General features: G+C 40.8%; 1 protein-coding gene across 1 annotated transcript in view; it reads right to left on the bottom strand.

Moving 5' to 3' along the window:
- LOC123984365 (Kv channel-interacting protein 2) overlaps window positions 1-17,541 on the bottom strand; it is a 144,840-nt gene extending 127,299 nt beyond the window's left edge. Inside the window, exon 1 of the mRNA XM_046071216.1 lies at window positions 17,461-17,541. Within this exon, the coding sequence (XP_045927172.1) occupies window positions 17,461-17,533 (73 nt within the window). The 5' untranslated portion in view covers window positions 17,534-17,541. The remainder of the gene's footprint in view (window positions 1-17,460) is intronic.
- Window positions 17,542-19,254: the final 1,713 nt, after the last annotated feature.

Here is a 19,254-nt window from a genome sequence, read left to right as displayed (position 1 = left end):
CTTCCTCCTCCTCTTCCAACTCTTCCTCCTTGAACTTGTCCTTGTTGTCATCCCCTGCCTCTCCCTCCTACTCCCCTTGCTCTCTGTCCATTGTTGGCATCCATTGTTCAAAACAGGCAATCTGACCTTTGACTTATTTACAGGCCTATACTGAAACAGTGATTAGTTAGTTATCAGTTAAGCAGTTAGTGTTTGCACATGTGAGAAGTGGGTGTGTGACCTTGTGAAGAAGTGTAGCATTTTGATGGTTGTGTTTGGAAGAGAAAAGCAAGTCACTTCCTGTTAGATTTTCGTGTCTTAGGCAGAATTGTGTGTAGTGTTTTATGCAATTGAAAACTGAGTGAAAGGTGAAGAAATAGCTTATGGTTTTGGAAATTTGAGGTGTAGTTTTGCTCTTTGAGTGAGAGGTTTCAAAAATCATGTGGCATGTAAAGATTTTGTGCATAAACAGTTGTAAAAAACTGTAAGAGCTGGAATGTACAAACAAGTGCGTCTCTTGTGGAAGCTGGTGAGCGACTCTGCTGTCATGACATTGGCCGGAAGCTTGTTCCACCACTGCGGCGCCAGAACAGAGAAGAGTTGTGACTTAGAGGCCAGCAAAGGTAGTTGAGCAGCAATCTAAAGCTTACTAACACCTGGTGGTAGGTGTGGGTGGTTCCATTAACAGCCTTGTAGGCCAGTACCATTGTCTTGAATCTGTTGCGACCTACTACAGGGAGCCAGTGGAGGTCATGGAAGAGAGGGGAGAACTTTGGTAGATTGAACAAGAGCCGTGCTGCGGCATTCTGTATACGTTGCAAAGGTTTGCAACTTAATGATGAACTGTTTCAACAGTACCACAAACATAACAGCATTTTTGTCATTTCTGTACTGCAATTTCTTGTTACGTCTTGGCCAACATATACGAATACACTGATGTATCTGCAATAAGATCATTTCAACTTTTGGATGTTCCATCTTAGATTACGAAAACAGAAACATTTTGTTTTCATAAAAACGTGTGAAAAATACTGCACTGCATGAGTGTTTATGTGTGTTTGTGCTCATGATAATCAGCATGTGTGTGAGAGTGCATGTTAATGATGCAGTTTCCTCCGTGGGTCGTTGTTGAAAGCTTAATTTCTCAGGCCTGAGAACACCTGCTGTTTCCTTGTCAACTCAGATTTACCACAGTTTACAAGCTGAAAGCAACAAGGACAAAGTATGATGTTTGTAACTTTTTTCCTCTTAAAAGAAAACAGCACTTACTTAATTACTGGTGTCTGGTCTTACAAAGCAATACTTCAAGCAGGTTGGATTCGCAAACAACTTGTTGATGCAAATAGCTACAACAATTCCCAAAGTGTACATGAGTACAGAAAAGCAGGGCTAGGCATGATTAATTAATTAATTAAGAGAAAACCTGATTAAGAGTAGGGTTGTTCCGATTGGTGATGGGATCGCTCACAATCAGCGATTGGTTTTTCATGCGTCGATATTAACGCAATTTTAACTAACTCACTATCAGAACTAAGATGACATAAAAACAGTCTGTAGAATCTACACCCCACTGCAGTGTTTCCCATTCATTGATTTATTTGTGGGGACACGCCACGGCACAATATCAATGCTGACCGCCACATACTAAAATCATAATACATTGTGGAGCTGCGCATAGCGCATTGATTCACTCAGCACCTCTGCTTGCCTGCTCTCCCAGATGCCATGTCTATAAAGTATATGTGACTTCATAGCATAGTGCATAAAGGAAAACATTTTTTCTTCCATTATTTATCTTAAGTTGTTAGTTTCTCTTATGTTCTTTAAGACCGACTCCTCTCTTGCAGATAACATCTGACAGGCAGAAAGATGTCTGTGTTTCGCTTCTTTAACTGTACGACCTTAATCTTAGTTCACCCTGCTGCCCTCACTGAACCAAAGGGCTAATATGAATAAATCTCCCTTAGTGACAAACAACACCTACACAGATACACACACATTATTTTCCATTACAGTGCCCAGTGCGCTCACGACTTGTGCCCACCCAGGCATGCGAGCTGGAGCTAAAACTATTAATTTTACATCCACTTTAATCACATTATCCACCACTGAGGAGGAGAGGAGAGCAACAACATTACTGATACTGCTTCTTGTTCATGAAAGCATGGTATATAGAGGAGAAAAACTTAGAAGGAGAGATGGAGGGTGAAAAGTGAAGATGAAGGAAAAGGTGAGAAGAATCTGCATCTGCCCCTCTCTCGTCAAACTCTAATGACTCCATAATGTGACGATCTAACAAGAGAGTATTAATATACTCTTTTGTCTGTTTTATTATTTATTTAATTATGTATTGATTTGTCACCGGGCCGGACAGGGGGGCAGACACGGGGATAGGGGGGCACAAACAGGCAGCATAGAGAAAGAACAAGACCTGCAAGAGAAGGGGGATGGAAGGTGGGGACAACAGGGAAAAGCAGAGGGAAACACCAATTGCAGAAAGCAACGAAACCTGCAATAGAACGGAGAGGGGGGCTTGGGGAGGAGAAAAACAACAACAACAAACGAACAGCAGGAATAAACAGCTGACATAGTATGACAACTAAGAGAAAAATGAAACAAGAAACAGTCCAGCACACTAAATACAGCAATACAGCACAGCCACGAGAGCTGGAATAATAACAGTAGTAGTAGTAGTTTCCCTGTACTGCTCACAGACTGCCTGACCTCTAAACTTAAATACAGTAAGGTACAATGACATGCAGGATGTTGATGGGTCGGTGTTTGATAGCAATTTATTAAATCTTAAGCCAGTATCACATTGATTCAAACATTTCCTATTGAATCAAAATCCTTTTGAATCCTTTATTGATTCCACTTAGGTTCACTTTTCAACATTTGTAAGATTCGAACTCTGTAATGACCTGTTGTTGGCTGAGAAAACATTTCAGTTTTGAGCGGTAGCCTAATTGATGCTGATAAACTGTAGATACAGCCTGAAAGTGACACGAGCAGCAGAAGATATGAAATGTTCATTAAACTGTTCATGTAGCCTACTTATGTACTTTCAGAAGCTACTCGCTCCAAATACCGGAGGTCACAATTTACAATTATTAAGTTGGCAAGCTTCATTTATTAAATATGATATGCATAAAAGAGATTCCAGCTAGTGAAAATAAAGTACCACAATCGGTAAAATTGTTTTATCAGAGAAGACTCATCACTCTGTTGGTCTTGCTTAAATGTCCAATGATTATAAAGTCATGTTACAGACAGGTGTTTCTTTCTCTAACCGGTCATCCTATTAAAAAAACTGAGCAGAGATAAAAGATTCACTAATAGATTTTAGCCTCTGAACTTACTAAATCAGGGTATTTTACCAACCTGGAACAGGATTCAAAACAGACCTACCTGTTGGAACCAGTCCTACTGATATTACAGGTTGCTGTCTTAGCTACTACATCATTACATCGAAAGGAATGTCTAGGATTTCACGATCACAGCCTTGACAGTTAAATCCATAAATATTCCACCTTAAAGCCATGGGATTAACAACAGGGATGAAACGGTAATTAGACAGGCAGGTGAGGAGGAAGAAGCCACAGAGAGGAGGAAGAGCTTGAGGACTTCTCACACACAAACGTACACATATCACATGCACACAGGTACACGCTACAGTAAATAAGAAGATGATTGGCATATTAAAGCAGCGTGAGAACTTTCCAGGCATATTAACGCAAATAAAAATGAAACTTTAATTAACTGGTTCAACCCCCAAATGGTGCTCATCCTGCTCGGTGAGTCAATAGAAGTGCCATTACACACCATAAGTAATGTCTCCTTTGATGCCAAAACTCAGCAGAGCCTCTCTCAGTTATGAACACGCAGGAAAGAAACACCAGGCCCATATTTCAGCACATGAATTTCATACTGGCCTCATTAATAATCGTTACCCCTCTTAACGACTTTCCCTGAGTGTGCATCAAAACATGTAAGCTGCGTCTCTCAAATCACCCTCATTAGAAGTAAACATCTTGTGGTTGTGAAAAAAGAGGCGGCAAGCGAAAAAGTAACCTTCAGACAGATGCTACTCTATGACTTTGTTCAAATACACTTTTCATTATGGCTTTTATAATTAGAATATTAGTTTAAAAGTGGGTATTGCCGCTGAGTAAGCTGTGGATGTGTCACAGGTCAATATCACGCTTGGTCATGCATGGAAACCTTGATTTTACAAATACAATGAAAGCATTTTCAGTAAGCTTTTTATCTAAATACACTGAACAAATTATAAATGCAACACTTTTGTTTTTGCCCCCATTCATCATGAGCTGATCTCAAAGATCTAAGACTTTCTCTATGTACACAAAAGGCGTATTTCTTTCAAATATTTTTCACATATCTGTCAAAGTCTGTGTTAGTGAGCACTCCTCCTTTGCTGAGATAATCCATCCACCTCACAGGTGTGGCATATCGAGATGCTGATCAGACAGCATGGGTATTGCACGGGTGTGCCTTAGACTGGCCACAATAAAAGGCCACTCAAAAATGGGCAGTTTCACTATATTGGGGGGCTCTGGGTGGGTCCGGAAATCAGTCACCACCATTTGCCTCACTCAGTGCAACACTCTACACTTCGCGTAGAGTTGATCAGGTTGTTGATTGTGGCCTGTGGAATGTTGGTCCACTCCTCTTCAATGGCTGTGCGAAGTTGCAATCAGGTCGAGACCCCGAGGAGGACTTGCGCCATCTGTGGCATTGTGCTGTGTGATTGAACTACACTTTTACGAGTGGCCTTTTATTGTGTATTTCAGTGTACAAAAGTAACTCATTCCTTCTGACTTTATCCCATTGTATGTTTTCATCTCTACCTGTCCACCTTAAGCTTCTTAAAATGACCTGAATAGATATGTCAGCAAATATACTGTATGAATACTAACATATGAGGGGTATGGGGTTTTTTACATTTACAGTGACTGACACATTGTCGTACTTGTTCTTGTTCACCTTGGGATGGGATGTGCGTGTCAAAATAGCAGTAAATTAGTATCAACTTGAATGAAAGACAATGGCTAACATGAGATATCATACTTTCTAGACACATCTGTATTAATATTATTTCACGCAATCACCGTGAGACACGCATTTCAGCCAGTTCACACGCTCACACGCCATTCCTTGTATTTCTCACGCTGAGAAGTAAGTTAAAAGATAACGTCCTCGAAGTTGTCCCCCTATATTCAATTAATGGACGTCCATTTTTTGAGTTCATAGCTTTCTCTGTAGCGTAGTGCCAGAGCCGTTAAGGCCAATCAGAAATTAAAATGTGTTGTTTCCGGGTGAATTCCGTGATCCCGCGGCAAGTACGTTTATCACCAGGCAACACGCGCGTGCACACACAGAGTGGAAGTTGGAAGCGAAAGACCTGATGAATGGATGCGGTAACTGTAGTTTTTTTTAGCATTTTGATTTTTTGATTCCTGGACGAAATCACTTGCCTGTGATCAAAGATAGTGAGATGTTAAATTATTACTGATGCAGTCAAAAACTCTCCAACCTCTTTGCAACCAGAAGCTTTGGCTTTTTTAGCCAGTGGTGAACAAAGTGACTTAGGCCTATTCAGATCCTTAAAAAAAAATTAAAGTACCAATACCTCACTGTAAAAATACTCTGCAAGTAGGTCTACTGCATTTAAAAAGTTAAGTAAAACTATGTAGGTAGGCTAAAGGCTGGAAAATGTACAAGTAGCCAATTAAAAATAAAAGTAGCCTACTCAAAGTAGAAAGAAAAATGTCCCATATTACTATATACTATTATATATTATGTTATTAGATTATTATTCCTCATGCATTAAAGTAGTTGGTTGAGGTTGAACTATTTTGTATCAGACTGCAATTAATGATTATTTGTATTTTAATAAGCTGATTATTTTCTCCATTAATCGATTAATAAATTCTGAAAATAGTGACAAAGGTTGTCACAGTTCCCTAAGTGACACCTTCATAATGCTTATTTTGTCAGTCCAAACTTCAAAATGACTAAAAATACATTAAAATTATTAAGTAAAAGCAGCAAATCTTCACGCTTGTGAAGCTGGAACCATGAAATGTTTTTACATGAAAAATTAATAATACCAAAGCAGTTGACAATTAAATTTCTGTCAATTAGCCTAACTGACGTAGTTTGTGCAGCAGTCTAAAGCTGACTAACACCTTGAGGTGACGAGGAAGTGGGAGCCCCCTACCCCTGTCATCAAGGCATTGATTTGAACACAAAACACCATTCATAAGCTGAAATGTGTAGTCTACTCATACACACAGCTTGGCATACATGCGTACGGCAAGTTCTGCCATCCTACTGTAGGCTACTATGTTTACAGCACTGCTGTTCAGTGCGCTCCTTTGGGGCCAAATTTCTTTTTAGTTTGATACATTTGTATTTTTGAAGTATGTATATAAATACTCTTTTATCAGATTTACCTATTATTATATATTCTATTTGTTCGGGTTAATTATGAACTATAGTTAAAATGTAACTGCTAGTAAAAACTTGAGAGAATTGGCTGGGGCCTATGGGCCGCTGCTGCAAATATTTGAGTGGCTCCTCCTCTAACACGCGGTATCTCACTCCAGACTTTTGATAAAGTAGCTCATCATAACAAAAATACTTAACAAAAGCACTGTTGAGCCCCTATCTCCATAGGTGATCATTTAATACAAGTTAATGAGTCGTTAATGTACAGTACTGCCATTGGAGTCTCTATATTTATTGGTGGAAGTAAAACAAAAGCAAATAGCATGAATTTCTACAAGCAACCAGTTGTTTAGCCTCTTAGCAAGCCGTTAGCTTATTACTCACTGAATAGAATGTCAAATCTGACTGGATAACTTGAGAGAAGGAACAACTTCTTTGTTAAGTAACATGGTTGAGCTAAAGCCAAGCATACCAAGCTGGAATCTCAAGTTACATTCCTTCGGTAAGCTTGAAAGACCTTTTTTTAAGCTAACACATATCGCAGCAGGAGATGAGCTGAATATGAACAGGTGCTCAACCACATGTTGCATTGATCAAGCCAGTGTCGCCAGGTATACAATCATTTTGTATCTGGATGATAATTAAGCTCTTTCATGACGATGTGTGAGCAGTAAGTTTTAGATAAATGATCAAAACAAATGTACAATAATCTTAGATTTTGTTTGTTACGCAATATGAATTAATTAATGTTTATGAAATATTAAGGAGCTAGTTTGGAACCTGCCTTTCCATCGCACCTCAGCTATGTTAATTAACAGCCTGTTATTAATAATGTCTTACGCAAAGCTGACTCTGGATGTGTCATAATAGATGTAATTACAACTCAACGTAGATTTGAGACTCTTTCTTTACTATTTGGCCTCTTAACCTCCCTCTCTCTTTCTCAATGCTTCGCCTCTCTCAACTCTGTATGCGACATTAGGTTTGGGTCCATCTTTGATGGTAATGTCAGCGGCTGTTGCGCTGTTCCAGGCCAGTAACAATCCCATTGCTGTCATGACTGTCACACCACCAATCAATCAAACCTGCCTCTGTGTGAGTTTTTGTGTGTCTCTGTCTGTCAGTACGTATACGTGTGTGTTGATTAGTATACTCCATTAACTCTGATGAAATTCTGTTACCAGGCATTGGTACCTGGGGAGAAGTACTTATGGAACGTCAGGTTGCTGTGTGAGTAATCGGTTTACCAGTGCCAGAGGGAGATAGCAGAGGGGGGAAATAGGATTTTCAAGCCCCACAGCCAACAAGTAAACACCCAGAGTGAGCAGTGTGCAAAGAAAATGATTAAAAGAAATGGATTTTCAAGTACGCAACATGTTGTTGTTGGACTTCTAAAGTCTGCATCTTTAGAATTTACAAGTTTGCAATTTGGCGAAGAAGTACAGGCTCGTTCAACAGTCGAGTCAGAACACAGTGACACAGCTCTGTGAAGCTGAATGCAAAATTCCCAGCTCAGCATTTTAACATTTCTCAATAACCTTCTTTCACACAACTGTAATACCTTGAACCATATCGTAGCCTCCAAAATGCAATTGGTCCTGTTTCCTTCTACCTTGTCACACAGTGCATATTTAGCTGGTGGAGGATTTGGCTGACTTCAGCATCTCTCCTGGGAGAGATAAAGACCAAGCTGTCAGCAAGTGTCCCCTCTGACAACCTGGCCCCAGGCTGACAGAAGAGCAGTGATGAAGGCAGCCATTTTAGGGCCAGAGCAAGGGCAGCTCTGGTGAGCTAATGATGTTGGACAATATCATGTTCCACTACAAACTGCAGCAGAAATTAGTGAGGCAAACTATGTTTGATAGATGTCTGTTTATGTTTTGACAGGAGCACATGAGAACTCACATTATTGCTGGATTTCAGGGATTGCTTTGTTATCCAGTGTGTTGTCTTCTGTATTTAATCAATTCCATTGTGAGTGGCTTCAATAGGCCAATCTTAAGGTTTTGTCCCAGCTTTAGGAGAGATTTCGCATCAGAATTAAAAGCTGATTCAAGTTGGTTTATGATGAAACCTCAATCTTTCCCTCAAATAAAAACAGTATAATGTAAAACGTTTTACCCTCAATGACCCTTTCAAGACATTGCTTCAGTATCTATAGTTCAGGTTAAACTCACCTGACTGTTCAGGACTATATGGGAAACAGTATCACTCTTCATCACTACGAACCAGAAACAGCGGACGACATTCTTCATTAAACTTAGCTTGACAGGGGTATCACTAAGACACTTTATGCATTGGTAGACATTGAGTGTATTCTGACTGGTAGGATAACTGACAGATATTGACCAGGCTTTGCCCACTGTCTTTCATCTCCAACTGTTTCACAGCTGTGCATGTGCATATGTGTATATTCACACATCTGTGTTTGTAAATGTGTGTATGCGAGTGTGCACGCCTGTGTGTTATTGACTACATCTTCTCCAAAGTTTTGTCAGAACTAACTGATAGATTGTAAGACCAGCAGCAGGGTTCTCTTGTACTGTCATCCCTCAGGCCAAAACCTTGCTTGCGTGTGTATGTGTGAGTGTGTGTGTGTGTGTGTGTGTGTGTGTGTGTGTGTGTGTGTGTGCGTGTGTGCGCGTGTGTGTGTGTGTGTGTGCGCGCCTGTGTGTGTGTGTTTATGCCTGTGTGAGTGCATGTGAGATTTTGCTGTTGACAGCAAACCCCATGCTCTCTCTAATCACCTCCACCTCTCTCCTTATCATTCTCTTCTGTGCTGTCAGTCACACTGAAGTTGTTATTGAAGAACCTTCAGTGAATATAGTAAATGTCCTTAGCAGGCCTGTTCACAACTAAATTACAGTCACTTATTGTCTGCTGGTTTATGATTGTTGCATAAACATGCACAACTTGATTGAGTCACGAAATTGTACTGTGGTAAAAGAGAAATGACAAGCAGCTCCAGCTCCTTTTCCCTGAGATGCTCAGTCGATGGCAGTAACGCGTGCCCTTCAGACATCCTCTACACATATGTTTACAGCCACACACACACACACAACACACAGTGATCCCCTATCTTCAATCCAAGATGTGTAAACTTATAACCTCTAGTGACAGACACACATAAAGAATGAGACAAAGGGCAGGAAAAAATGGTTGCGACCTACATAGTAACCCACAGTAACATTGTATGGCTATCTGCTGCTCTCTCCTCCTCCCCATACTGATGAGGTACAATCAGTCTAATGGAGAACTGGTTGCGCTAATAATGGACAGAAAATCATCCTCTAATGCAGATCAGATGTTGTGAGTGGCAGTGCAGCAAAGCAAGCGGGAGACGCACAATGAATGACTTGACACGGGCTCTGTCACATTCAGAGACGCTTTCCGTGGGTCAATCAATCAGTCGCTTGTTGATAAACATCACTGACAAGGAAACAGCATCAGACTGATCATGTTGAGGGAAAGAAAAACTTCAACTTCTTTCATCTTATGCCCCATAATTCCTTCCTCTTCAATCTGATCAATCTTCCCATTTCCCATTTCTTTGTTCACCATCCTCTTCTCTCCTCTTCTTCCCGGAGGCATTTATAAATGAATGTGTTTACAGAGAAGGGGAGAAGGGGTTGGGGGCAAGGGAGAGGTGAGCAGGGCTTATTTTAATTAACGATCGCCCAGCTCTCTGTAGATTCATTCAACGATTAAAACTCGTTAGGATTGACTCTGGCATCCTGGCTCATTAAGCAGCGTGTTCTGAAAGAGTTTGAGAGGAAGGAGGCAGGGGAGGGATCAGGGAGGGAATTTTGTCCATGGTTGGACAATGGGAAAGCTAAGAAGTGATGGTGATGGTGTGGGAGCAGACACAAAGGCAAAGGGGAGTGCATGGAAGGAGGGGCGGGATGAATCAGGACACTGAAGACACTCTGTTAGAGACCGAAATATATATGATATTATTATATAATCTGATTTGTGAGAGTGGAGACAGTGTGGGGGAGGAGTGCGATAGAGTTAGAGAAAAAGCGAGAATGAGAGTGCATCTTAAGTGGGGACTGCCAGTCAGATTATTTAGAAATATAGTGGGCTCATTAGGAAGAGGACAGGGAAGAATGGATGGGCAATTACAGAAACGTCTTCATTTCTACATGCAAATTTCCAGTCCACTTTACCTTTAGGGATACAAATTTCAATGTCAAAAAGCTCAGAAAAAAACTCAGGTCTCAGGTGGGTAGCTCCCATATCATCATTACAGGACTATACTGATGGATAGGAGTTGTGCATTAGCAGGATTTGATTGGCAGGAGGAGCTTTTATAATAGGGCAAACAGCACCTACAGACTACCAAAGAGCATCACTGGGATTTGCCTGGCAATTCATCTTCTTGCACTTGGCTTCTGTCCTTCCTTTGCGCCTTTCTTTCCCCCCTGTCTTTCATTATTCCTTCCTTCTTTCCTTCTCTCAATGATATAACCAATACGACATATAAGCCTAACCACTCCAAGCATTGCTTCGTGTGGGAATCCAGTCATTTCACATCAGAAATTCTGGCGCTTCCAGGTGAAACCAGAACCCAGAGAGGATCCCTGATGAGGCAACGTGTGTCACACATGTCTCGGCAAATCACATGACACGTTAAATTAAAGTTTTAATTAGTGCCAGTGGCCATTACAGTTCTAGCTACAGCAAAAACTGTCATGCCATGAAGGTGACTCTAGGCTAAACTCCCTCTGACAGGCTCAATTATGAAGGCAATCTCAGCCCTGGAATCAGTTTGGTCTAGCAGTATTATTTCCACCATGGGGACACTGTATCAGTCAGTAGTTTGGGGTGTCATGTGGCTCCCAGACCAGCTAATACCCTTCACCTCAACAGGTCTACCCTCTCTATTTTGTGCCACGTTCATCCTGACTTCAAGCCTGGCACAACTCCGAATGCCAGTGCTTTTAAAATCACTCATTAAGAGCTGCCTGTGTGAGAGAAATAAACTCTCCTGATCTATCAAAGGCAAAACATCTCTCTTAGAGGTGAGACCTGTGCTGCTGTGTGAGACAAGTCAGCTGTGGAGGAAGTTCTACATATTTCTTAAGTTAGGTTAAGAAAACAGAGTTCACCTACTTGTACTTCCTTAGTGAGTACGGGAACAAGATTTTAACCAACAGAGTGAGGACATTTGGCCTGTCCTCATAACTTCAAAGGGCTGTTTGAAGGTTAAGACTTGGTTTTAAGGGTTAGGTTAGAATTAGGTTTAGGCTGGATTAGCGTCCAGGGAATGCATTATGTCAATGACAGTCCTCACAAAGATGGAAGTAAAAGGATATGTGTGGTGTGTGTGTGTGTGTGTGGATTGTGCTGACTGTTGAGAAGTGGGCAAACAGCTTACTTTGCCAAGAACAGATATCCAGTTAATCTGAGATGGACATCATTGCCTAGTCTATCCTCCGCACACTGTAAATCCTCTAAACACAAATACACACACACCACACACACGCACACGCACACACACACACACACACACACACACACACACACACACACTTTGTACACAGCTTAATTTTCTATCTCAGGGTGTCTTTACCATGAGCACACGTTAACCAATAAACTTTGATTCCCTGTTTTCTTAAATCCTACATACAAATTCCTTGATAAAAATGAATTTTATGCATAAAATGTTAGAGAATTGTGAAAAATTCCTATCATAGTTCCTCAGAGCCCTCAGTATGATGCCGTATTAGGGACACTGTAGATAAAAATATTAGTGCTCGGAAACGATTTAAATTTTTAATCGTGATTAATCGCATAGCTACAGTATGTGCAAAATTGAATAATGAATTCTAAAGTAGTGTCTTATGCACTTTTAATTTAAATGTACTGCTATATACACAAAAGTGCAATAACATGTGGTTTTCAAACACTTAAAAAAAATAAGGTGCTTTTTACCAGCAGTATTCCCTTTATACAGTAGCAATAAAATATTTCTTGTAAATCTCAGCTTAAACATTAATGTAATCAAACCGAATATAAAACCAAAGCTACTTGCTACGGCCAGGGCATTACCTTTTATAACTTTTAAAACAAGTCGAGAGTCCAGAGCCACAATCATAACATCATAACAGGCACCTTCTGAGTAACAAGTTAACATATATAAATCTGTTTTCTTGTTTTTTGTCTGAACAGGAATCAGCATAAACATTTTTCTTTTATCAGAGAGCAGCATAAACAGTCTATGTTCAGCAAGTGCCCCTGTTAGAGTGAGGTGAAATGCTCGCCTCACGCACACACCCGCCGCCAAAGTTGAATTGTCTGACTTTTTGTGCGTGACGTGCAGCACAAATTATTGGAAGAGAGACTGATCCTCGCTGTTTGTGAGTTCATTTATTACTGTTTACTAAATAGGACATCAACAGGAGGGAATTTGCATGGCAGAGCATCCCCGCAAAACTAGAAGAAGGACCATCATGTAAAGTTATGTAACATTAGCTTATCATTTTAAATAGGTTACAGCTGTGTAGCAGTTTTCTGACCGTCGCGTCATAGCAATTGGAAATTTAGAAGTTACCTGTGTGTAAGTACGTTTGATAGAACACATAGGATTTAGGACTCTGCTGGAGACGTTTATTTTGTAACTTTAGTCCTTTTTTCTGTGTCATATAAAACGTCGGATATTTTTCTTCTTACGTCTGCCTCCTTGCCTCGCTGGATTGTACAGTCTTGCCCTCTTTGGAAAACACGAGTCAGAAACTTTATGTCCTGCGATAGTGGCAAAAGAAGTTCTAACAGTTGCCACTACAGACATCTTCCTCAATACTAATCAGCACACAGTGCGTAGCTATCCACTTATGGCATTTAATTGCTTTTCTTTATCTACTTCTCCCAAATGCTGCATCCAACGTTATCTGCCGAAGCCTCCCTCCGCTGCTTGTTTGGGTGCTTGATTTGCGGACTGATCAACATCCCACCCCTCCTGTGACCCATGGTTTGACTGTATGTGTATTCAGAGCCATTGAGAAATGGACTTTCAAAATAATAATAATAATAAAAATTGCGTTAACGTGCGATGAGATAATTGTCTGTGTTAATTAGTTAATACCGTGATAATAACGTGTTAACGTGCACAGCCCTAAAAAAAAAATATATATATATATATATATTTCGGAGGGACGGGGGTAATATTCAGCAAAAAAATTTGTAAATTTACAAGACAAAAACTCTAAACCAAAATTTATGAGAAAACAAACTTGGGAAAATAGGGTTTTCCAAGTAATTTTCAGTCAGTCAGTGCAGACATAAGAGAAGAGGTGGAGCAGACATACATCCAGGACGGCAACAAAGCCACATGAAAGATCATTTAGAAATGTGTCTCATAATACTGGTTGGTTAAATTGGCTTAGATGTGACAGCTTTTGTAATTGACATCTGTATACTCTGCTTTACGGAGCCTTTAAAAACACAAGCACGCCTGAAAAATTATATTTTCTGTTTTTATTTCTCATATATTGAACTCAACTTTAATCTCAGAGAATTTCTGTTCTGAGTTTTTTCTTGCAAATTTATTACTGTCTTACCAATATATATAATATCCAAGTTTTTTCCCCCTAAATTTCCGACTTTAATCTTCTGAGTTGTTTCTCACAATATTACCCCCTTCTCTGTAATATATATATTTTTTAATACAATGGCCCTAATACGCTGTCATAGAGGTGACCCCTACAAATGTCTTGTTTTATCCACCCTACAGTCCAAACCCCAAATATATTCAATTTACCAGGACAGAAGACTATATAAACCACCAAATAATCTTATTTGAGAAGCTGGAACCACGACATTTTTGGAGTTTTTGCTTTTTTGCTTTTCTCACAAAAGTTTTGGTCCCTTTATGCTCCATTATGACATGTATGATTAAACCATTGACTAGTGATAAAAATGACAAAATAAAAGGATTTGGTATGTTTGGATTTGACAGATAATCTGAGCATGAAGGTAAAAAAGAACACACCATAGATGCACACTATTGGTATCAGACAGAGCAAATAGATGACTGGCAGACTGGCTGCCAACCACTACTGATTTAGCCTTTAGATAATATTCTGGACTTGGAGCGAGGAAAAGGAAGCATGACAAGGTTGAGATAATAGCTGCAAATGCATATGTGGAAGACATTGTGTGTGTGTGTGTGTGTGTGTGTGTGTGTGTGTGTGTGTGTGTGTGTGTGTGTGTGTATTTGATATGATTCCTATTGAGTGTGGCTCGTGAGGTGGAAGAGGAGATTACTGCACCACGCTTCTATAATTACCTCTCATCTCTCAGTCGGTGCTCTTAAACACAACAGGGAATGCCATGCAGGCTACCACACACTCCAACACATACACACACGGTGGAGCGCATTTCAGTACAATGTAGCAGGCTGAGAGGGAGATATTTCTAGAGGGTTACATTTCACTCACATGGTGATTGGAGACCACCCACACTAACTTTCAGCAACACAGGTCAGCTTTAAGGAACACACACTCTCTCTCACTCTCTCTCTCTCTCTCTCTCATCTCGCTCACTCGCACACACAAGTTGCTTGTTAGTAAGAAAAATGACTCACTTGTAGCTGTCCTTCCTACTCAAAAAAAACCCACTTAAGAATCCATTCTCACAAGTCGTGCCCTCATATCACACTATATACTTTTTAATTTTAGTCGGGATTAGGCAGAAAATCACCTGTGACCTGCTCTCTCCCTGTCACACACACACACACACGCTTGCAAACACAGTATACACTGGGCCACTTTGCGGTCGGCTGATTCTATAATATGAAAAATGCCATAAACAAAAGGCTGGCAATATTTGTCCACAGCTTTAGCTGCATCACATCTTCATTACACTGATTCTTATTAGCAAACGCCAGCCTTAATAACCATGCAAACTATCAGGGCTAAGCATGTTTTAAAGTTGACCGCGTCTTACAAAGAAGAATTAACCACGCAATTCACAGCTTTGAAAAAGTCATTAAAAACTATGCCATGAGTAAATTGCTCCGCCACACTGGATGACTTGGTCCCTCATTCTCTCCCCTCGCTCAACTATTTAAAAACCAATATGACTTTATGTGGACAATCAGACACAGGGGACCATTGCAACAAGCTGGATGGAAAAGAGGGGAGATGGAGTCAAGAAAAGTCTGATTCTTCTGAAGAGTTTAGATTCACATTACGGAAAGTTTCATCTCCTCCACAGTCACATTTAAGCTACTAATCATCTATAATCCATCTCATTATTATGTATGTGATGCATACTAATTTGCAACTAATTACAGAGCCAAAGGTAAAGTTCCAAAACAAAGACACTCAGAGTAGACCCGCCAGGAGAAAAGACTGTCAAGCTGCTGAAGTTTATTGTGTAGTCTCTGCAGGGCTCAGTGTTGGTCCAAGCATGACGGTCAGCATACTGTGTGGGTTGGTTGACATAGTTTACAATACCTGTGTTGAGTTGTAAAGCCTGATGGATGCATTTGAATTCAGCAGAACAAATCCTTTTTTTTACTTTCACTACACACACACACACACACACACACTTTGATACACATAAGAATAGGCACAGATAGACCCATCAGAAGATATCCATACACTGCAAGCCTGTTGCACACACACAAACATCAGATCACACTGTTTCACTCATCACCATGCAATCTTTTCTTTATTTAGGATGCTTTCAATTTGTGACAAAGCACTGCTTAACTGCCAATGCGTGGACTATTGCAAAAGAGATTACAGTGGTTGAGCCCCAGGCACACAGCTGTCTGGACAGGCACAGTTTCCCTGTGCAGGCCCCAGATGCGTTCAAGCACAAAAAGCAAGCATTTCATTTAGGCAGCTGGCATTTAACTGGCTCACATGAGCGGGGAGAGCTGTGAACTATAATGTGACAATGGAAGGAACACCTCAAGATAGTGCTCAGCTTACAAGGGAGCTCATTCAGAACACAGGTATGTGCAGGCATGTTCGCTGCCACTCAATGAACCGATTGGTTATATCGCTATAAACTGATGTGAGTCTCATATAGCCTACTTATAAAGAGGAAGCACATCGCTCACCCCAATTACACACGCCGAGAAAAATAAAGCACAAGAGAGGACCATGTTTTTTATTCAAGCCACAGATCAGACACTCAGCCAAAATACGCACAGCCATACCCCGTTTGAAAATCCACATGGCAGTAAGTGTCGCTCAGATGTCTGCCGTGCTTGCAGAGAATACCAGCGCCTTTACTCGGCTAAAGAGGCAGACTTCAGCTGATAAAGCTCAAAGCGATATGAGCGATTTCTGTCTAAAGTGATAACACGCCAAAGCACAGGGATCCGGTCGAGCTCCAGTTTGGGCATCAGATCGGCCAAACAGGTGTTATCGACCCCGCAGCGTTTTTCACAGCAGTCAAGACAGCGACAATAACCGTGTTATTAGTCTCCTATAGCTGCGCCAGGCCAGCAGAAAAATCACACTGTTGTCTTAAAAGTGTTGACAGTAACCAAACACCATTCACCAACAATACGCACCACATTATGCAACCACATTGACGTGCAACACTGACATTAAAAGATTCAATATGTGTGTTTTTCCCCAATCAAATAATGTTTTTCAACTCGTAGCCCCCCACGCTTTTTTATCCTGTAGCCAAAAAAACTCTAAATGTTATAATTACTTAAGTGGTAACACGACAACTACGGGAATAAAGCAGAAAAATGCTGTTACCATGGAAGCTGAAAAGTACGACAAAGATTAAATAAACTTGCATATAAACTTGCGTGGAGCACAAAACTGATAAACAGTGCGAAACATTAAGATTATTCATGCCCAGTTCTTTTTCGTTTTTCGTGATGCGATGAATTGCGGGCAGGTTCTGACATTTCAGCGTCACCTGAAGTTAGGTGGACCATTATCAGATTAGCAGCTTTACATATTGAATCTTTTTTTTTTTTTTTGCAGGCAATCACACATAACCCACCGGTGTTTCAGACGCCGGTTCACTCACCCGTTAGCTGGTCATAGGATCCGTCCAGCTCTCTGGAGTCCGACAAGCTTTGGTCGCGGTTTTTCGCCTTCATTTTCCCCGTTTGCGCCGGAATGTGGGACTGTGAGAAAATATGTTGGCGATTCTGTCTGTGAAAAATAATAGTGGTTGTGTTGTTCGCCTTCGCGGAGGATGGCTACAAATATACTGCCGTTAACAAATCATACTTGATTTAAAAAAAATACAGCCATGTAAGTTATTTCCCGTATCTGTTCCTGTGTGCGCTCTCGGCATCCAGGAGCCGAGTGAACCAAGCGCGCTTCTGGTCGGCACTCTCACATGGGCTGGCAGGCGCGCACGCACACATTTAGGTACACACACACACACACACACAAAGACATAGAGAAGAGGAGAAAAACGTATATAAATAGAATAACATACAAACAATCAAAAACCTTTAAATACTTTGGTTTGGATACTTCTTACAGATCATAACAAATGTATGCATGGTCAAAATATAGATTTAGAATATAGTATATAGAGAGTTTGCCAACATTTTCCCCAGTGGAATTAAACAATATGGTAAGACTTTACAAAAAGATAGTGCTTACTCACAGACGTTTATGAACTAAACATTTCCTAATGATTCATTATTGGTGTATCAGCCAGTCTGGTCTCTAGTAACTCATCATTATCTAGGATACTATAGTCCTGGAGTTATTCAGGAATTACTCGAAGACTCATCAAGTCGTTCCTGATTTGTTCCTTAGTAACTACTCACATTTTTGCGTACCATACTGTAAAGTAGCCTATTATCAGCAACATATCCCATTCCATTCATGCAGAATCTCACTCAGCGAGTTGGTCGTCAGCCTGTCTCTGCCATTATTATCACCATCACATCCTCTCCTAATGTTCGCCACTGAGTCAGAGCTGTGTCGAATGTGTACAGAGACATCAGCAGGAGCAACAAGGAGTACACTGCTGCTGAGGTTCCGACTATATCTGATCTATAAATACTCAGTGGCTCTGGGAAGCCTTGTGTCTATCCCTTTTGCTCCTCTCTTCACTCCCTCTCAGTGTCTTCGCCTCCCTTTGCCTCACTCCTGCTCGCGTACTACAGTATGACACTTGGTCACAATCTGCCAAGCAATCTGTCTTTGAGGCCATATTTTCCTACATTATAGCATCAATAATGCTCTCCATCCTGCTATCCAACCGTTCATTCATTTATCTGGAGCATGAACAGTTGTAATGTTTGTCCGTCTGTAACTGTGTGGCGGAGTTATTCTTTTATCAAGATGTTATGCCCTTTGCTGCCTGCTGGAGGAAAGGCGTTCACTGAAGTGTGCTGGGTGCTAGATTCCCACCTCTCTGCTCAGTGATCCATCATGATCTCTCAGGAATCAATAGGCATCTGAATTAAACACGTGTCACTAAAAGGTTGTCCAAGAGACCACGGCTTAAGATGGAGCTGCCTTAAGCGTTACACCAGTCACTGAAATCCCCATCCAAACATGCATTTGTCTCATGAAGCAGTTCCATTGTGCCTTCATGCAAATCGAGATGCCATGTAGCCCTCGACCTGCCTGCTATCATGTGATCATACAGTACAGCGTGACAGTTACATGGATTGGTTCAGGAAGATGTTGTTGTTGTTGATGATGCTGTCTGTAATAGATAACATGTTGTTGAGGTCTTACAATCAAATATGGCTTGAAAGGCTGCTGTTGAGAGTTGGTAGTTTCATCTTTAACTAGAACAGAGGTCAGCCGTGGAAGTCATGCTGGTTACAATAGGCTTTAAGGGCTTCAT

Source organism: Micropterus dolomieu, linkage group LG15 (assembly GCF_021292245.1).
Source record: "Micropterus dolomieu isolate WLL.071019.BEF.003 ecotype Adirondacks linkage group LG15, ASM2129224v1, whole genome shotgun sequence".
NCBI lineage: Eukaryota > Metazoa > Chordata > Actinopteri > Centrarchiformes > Centrarchidae > Micropterus > Micropterus dolomieu.
Note: the sequence above shows the minus strand (reverse complement) of the source record. Positions and strands in the feature narration are given on the sequence as shown.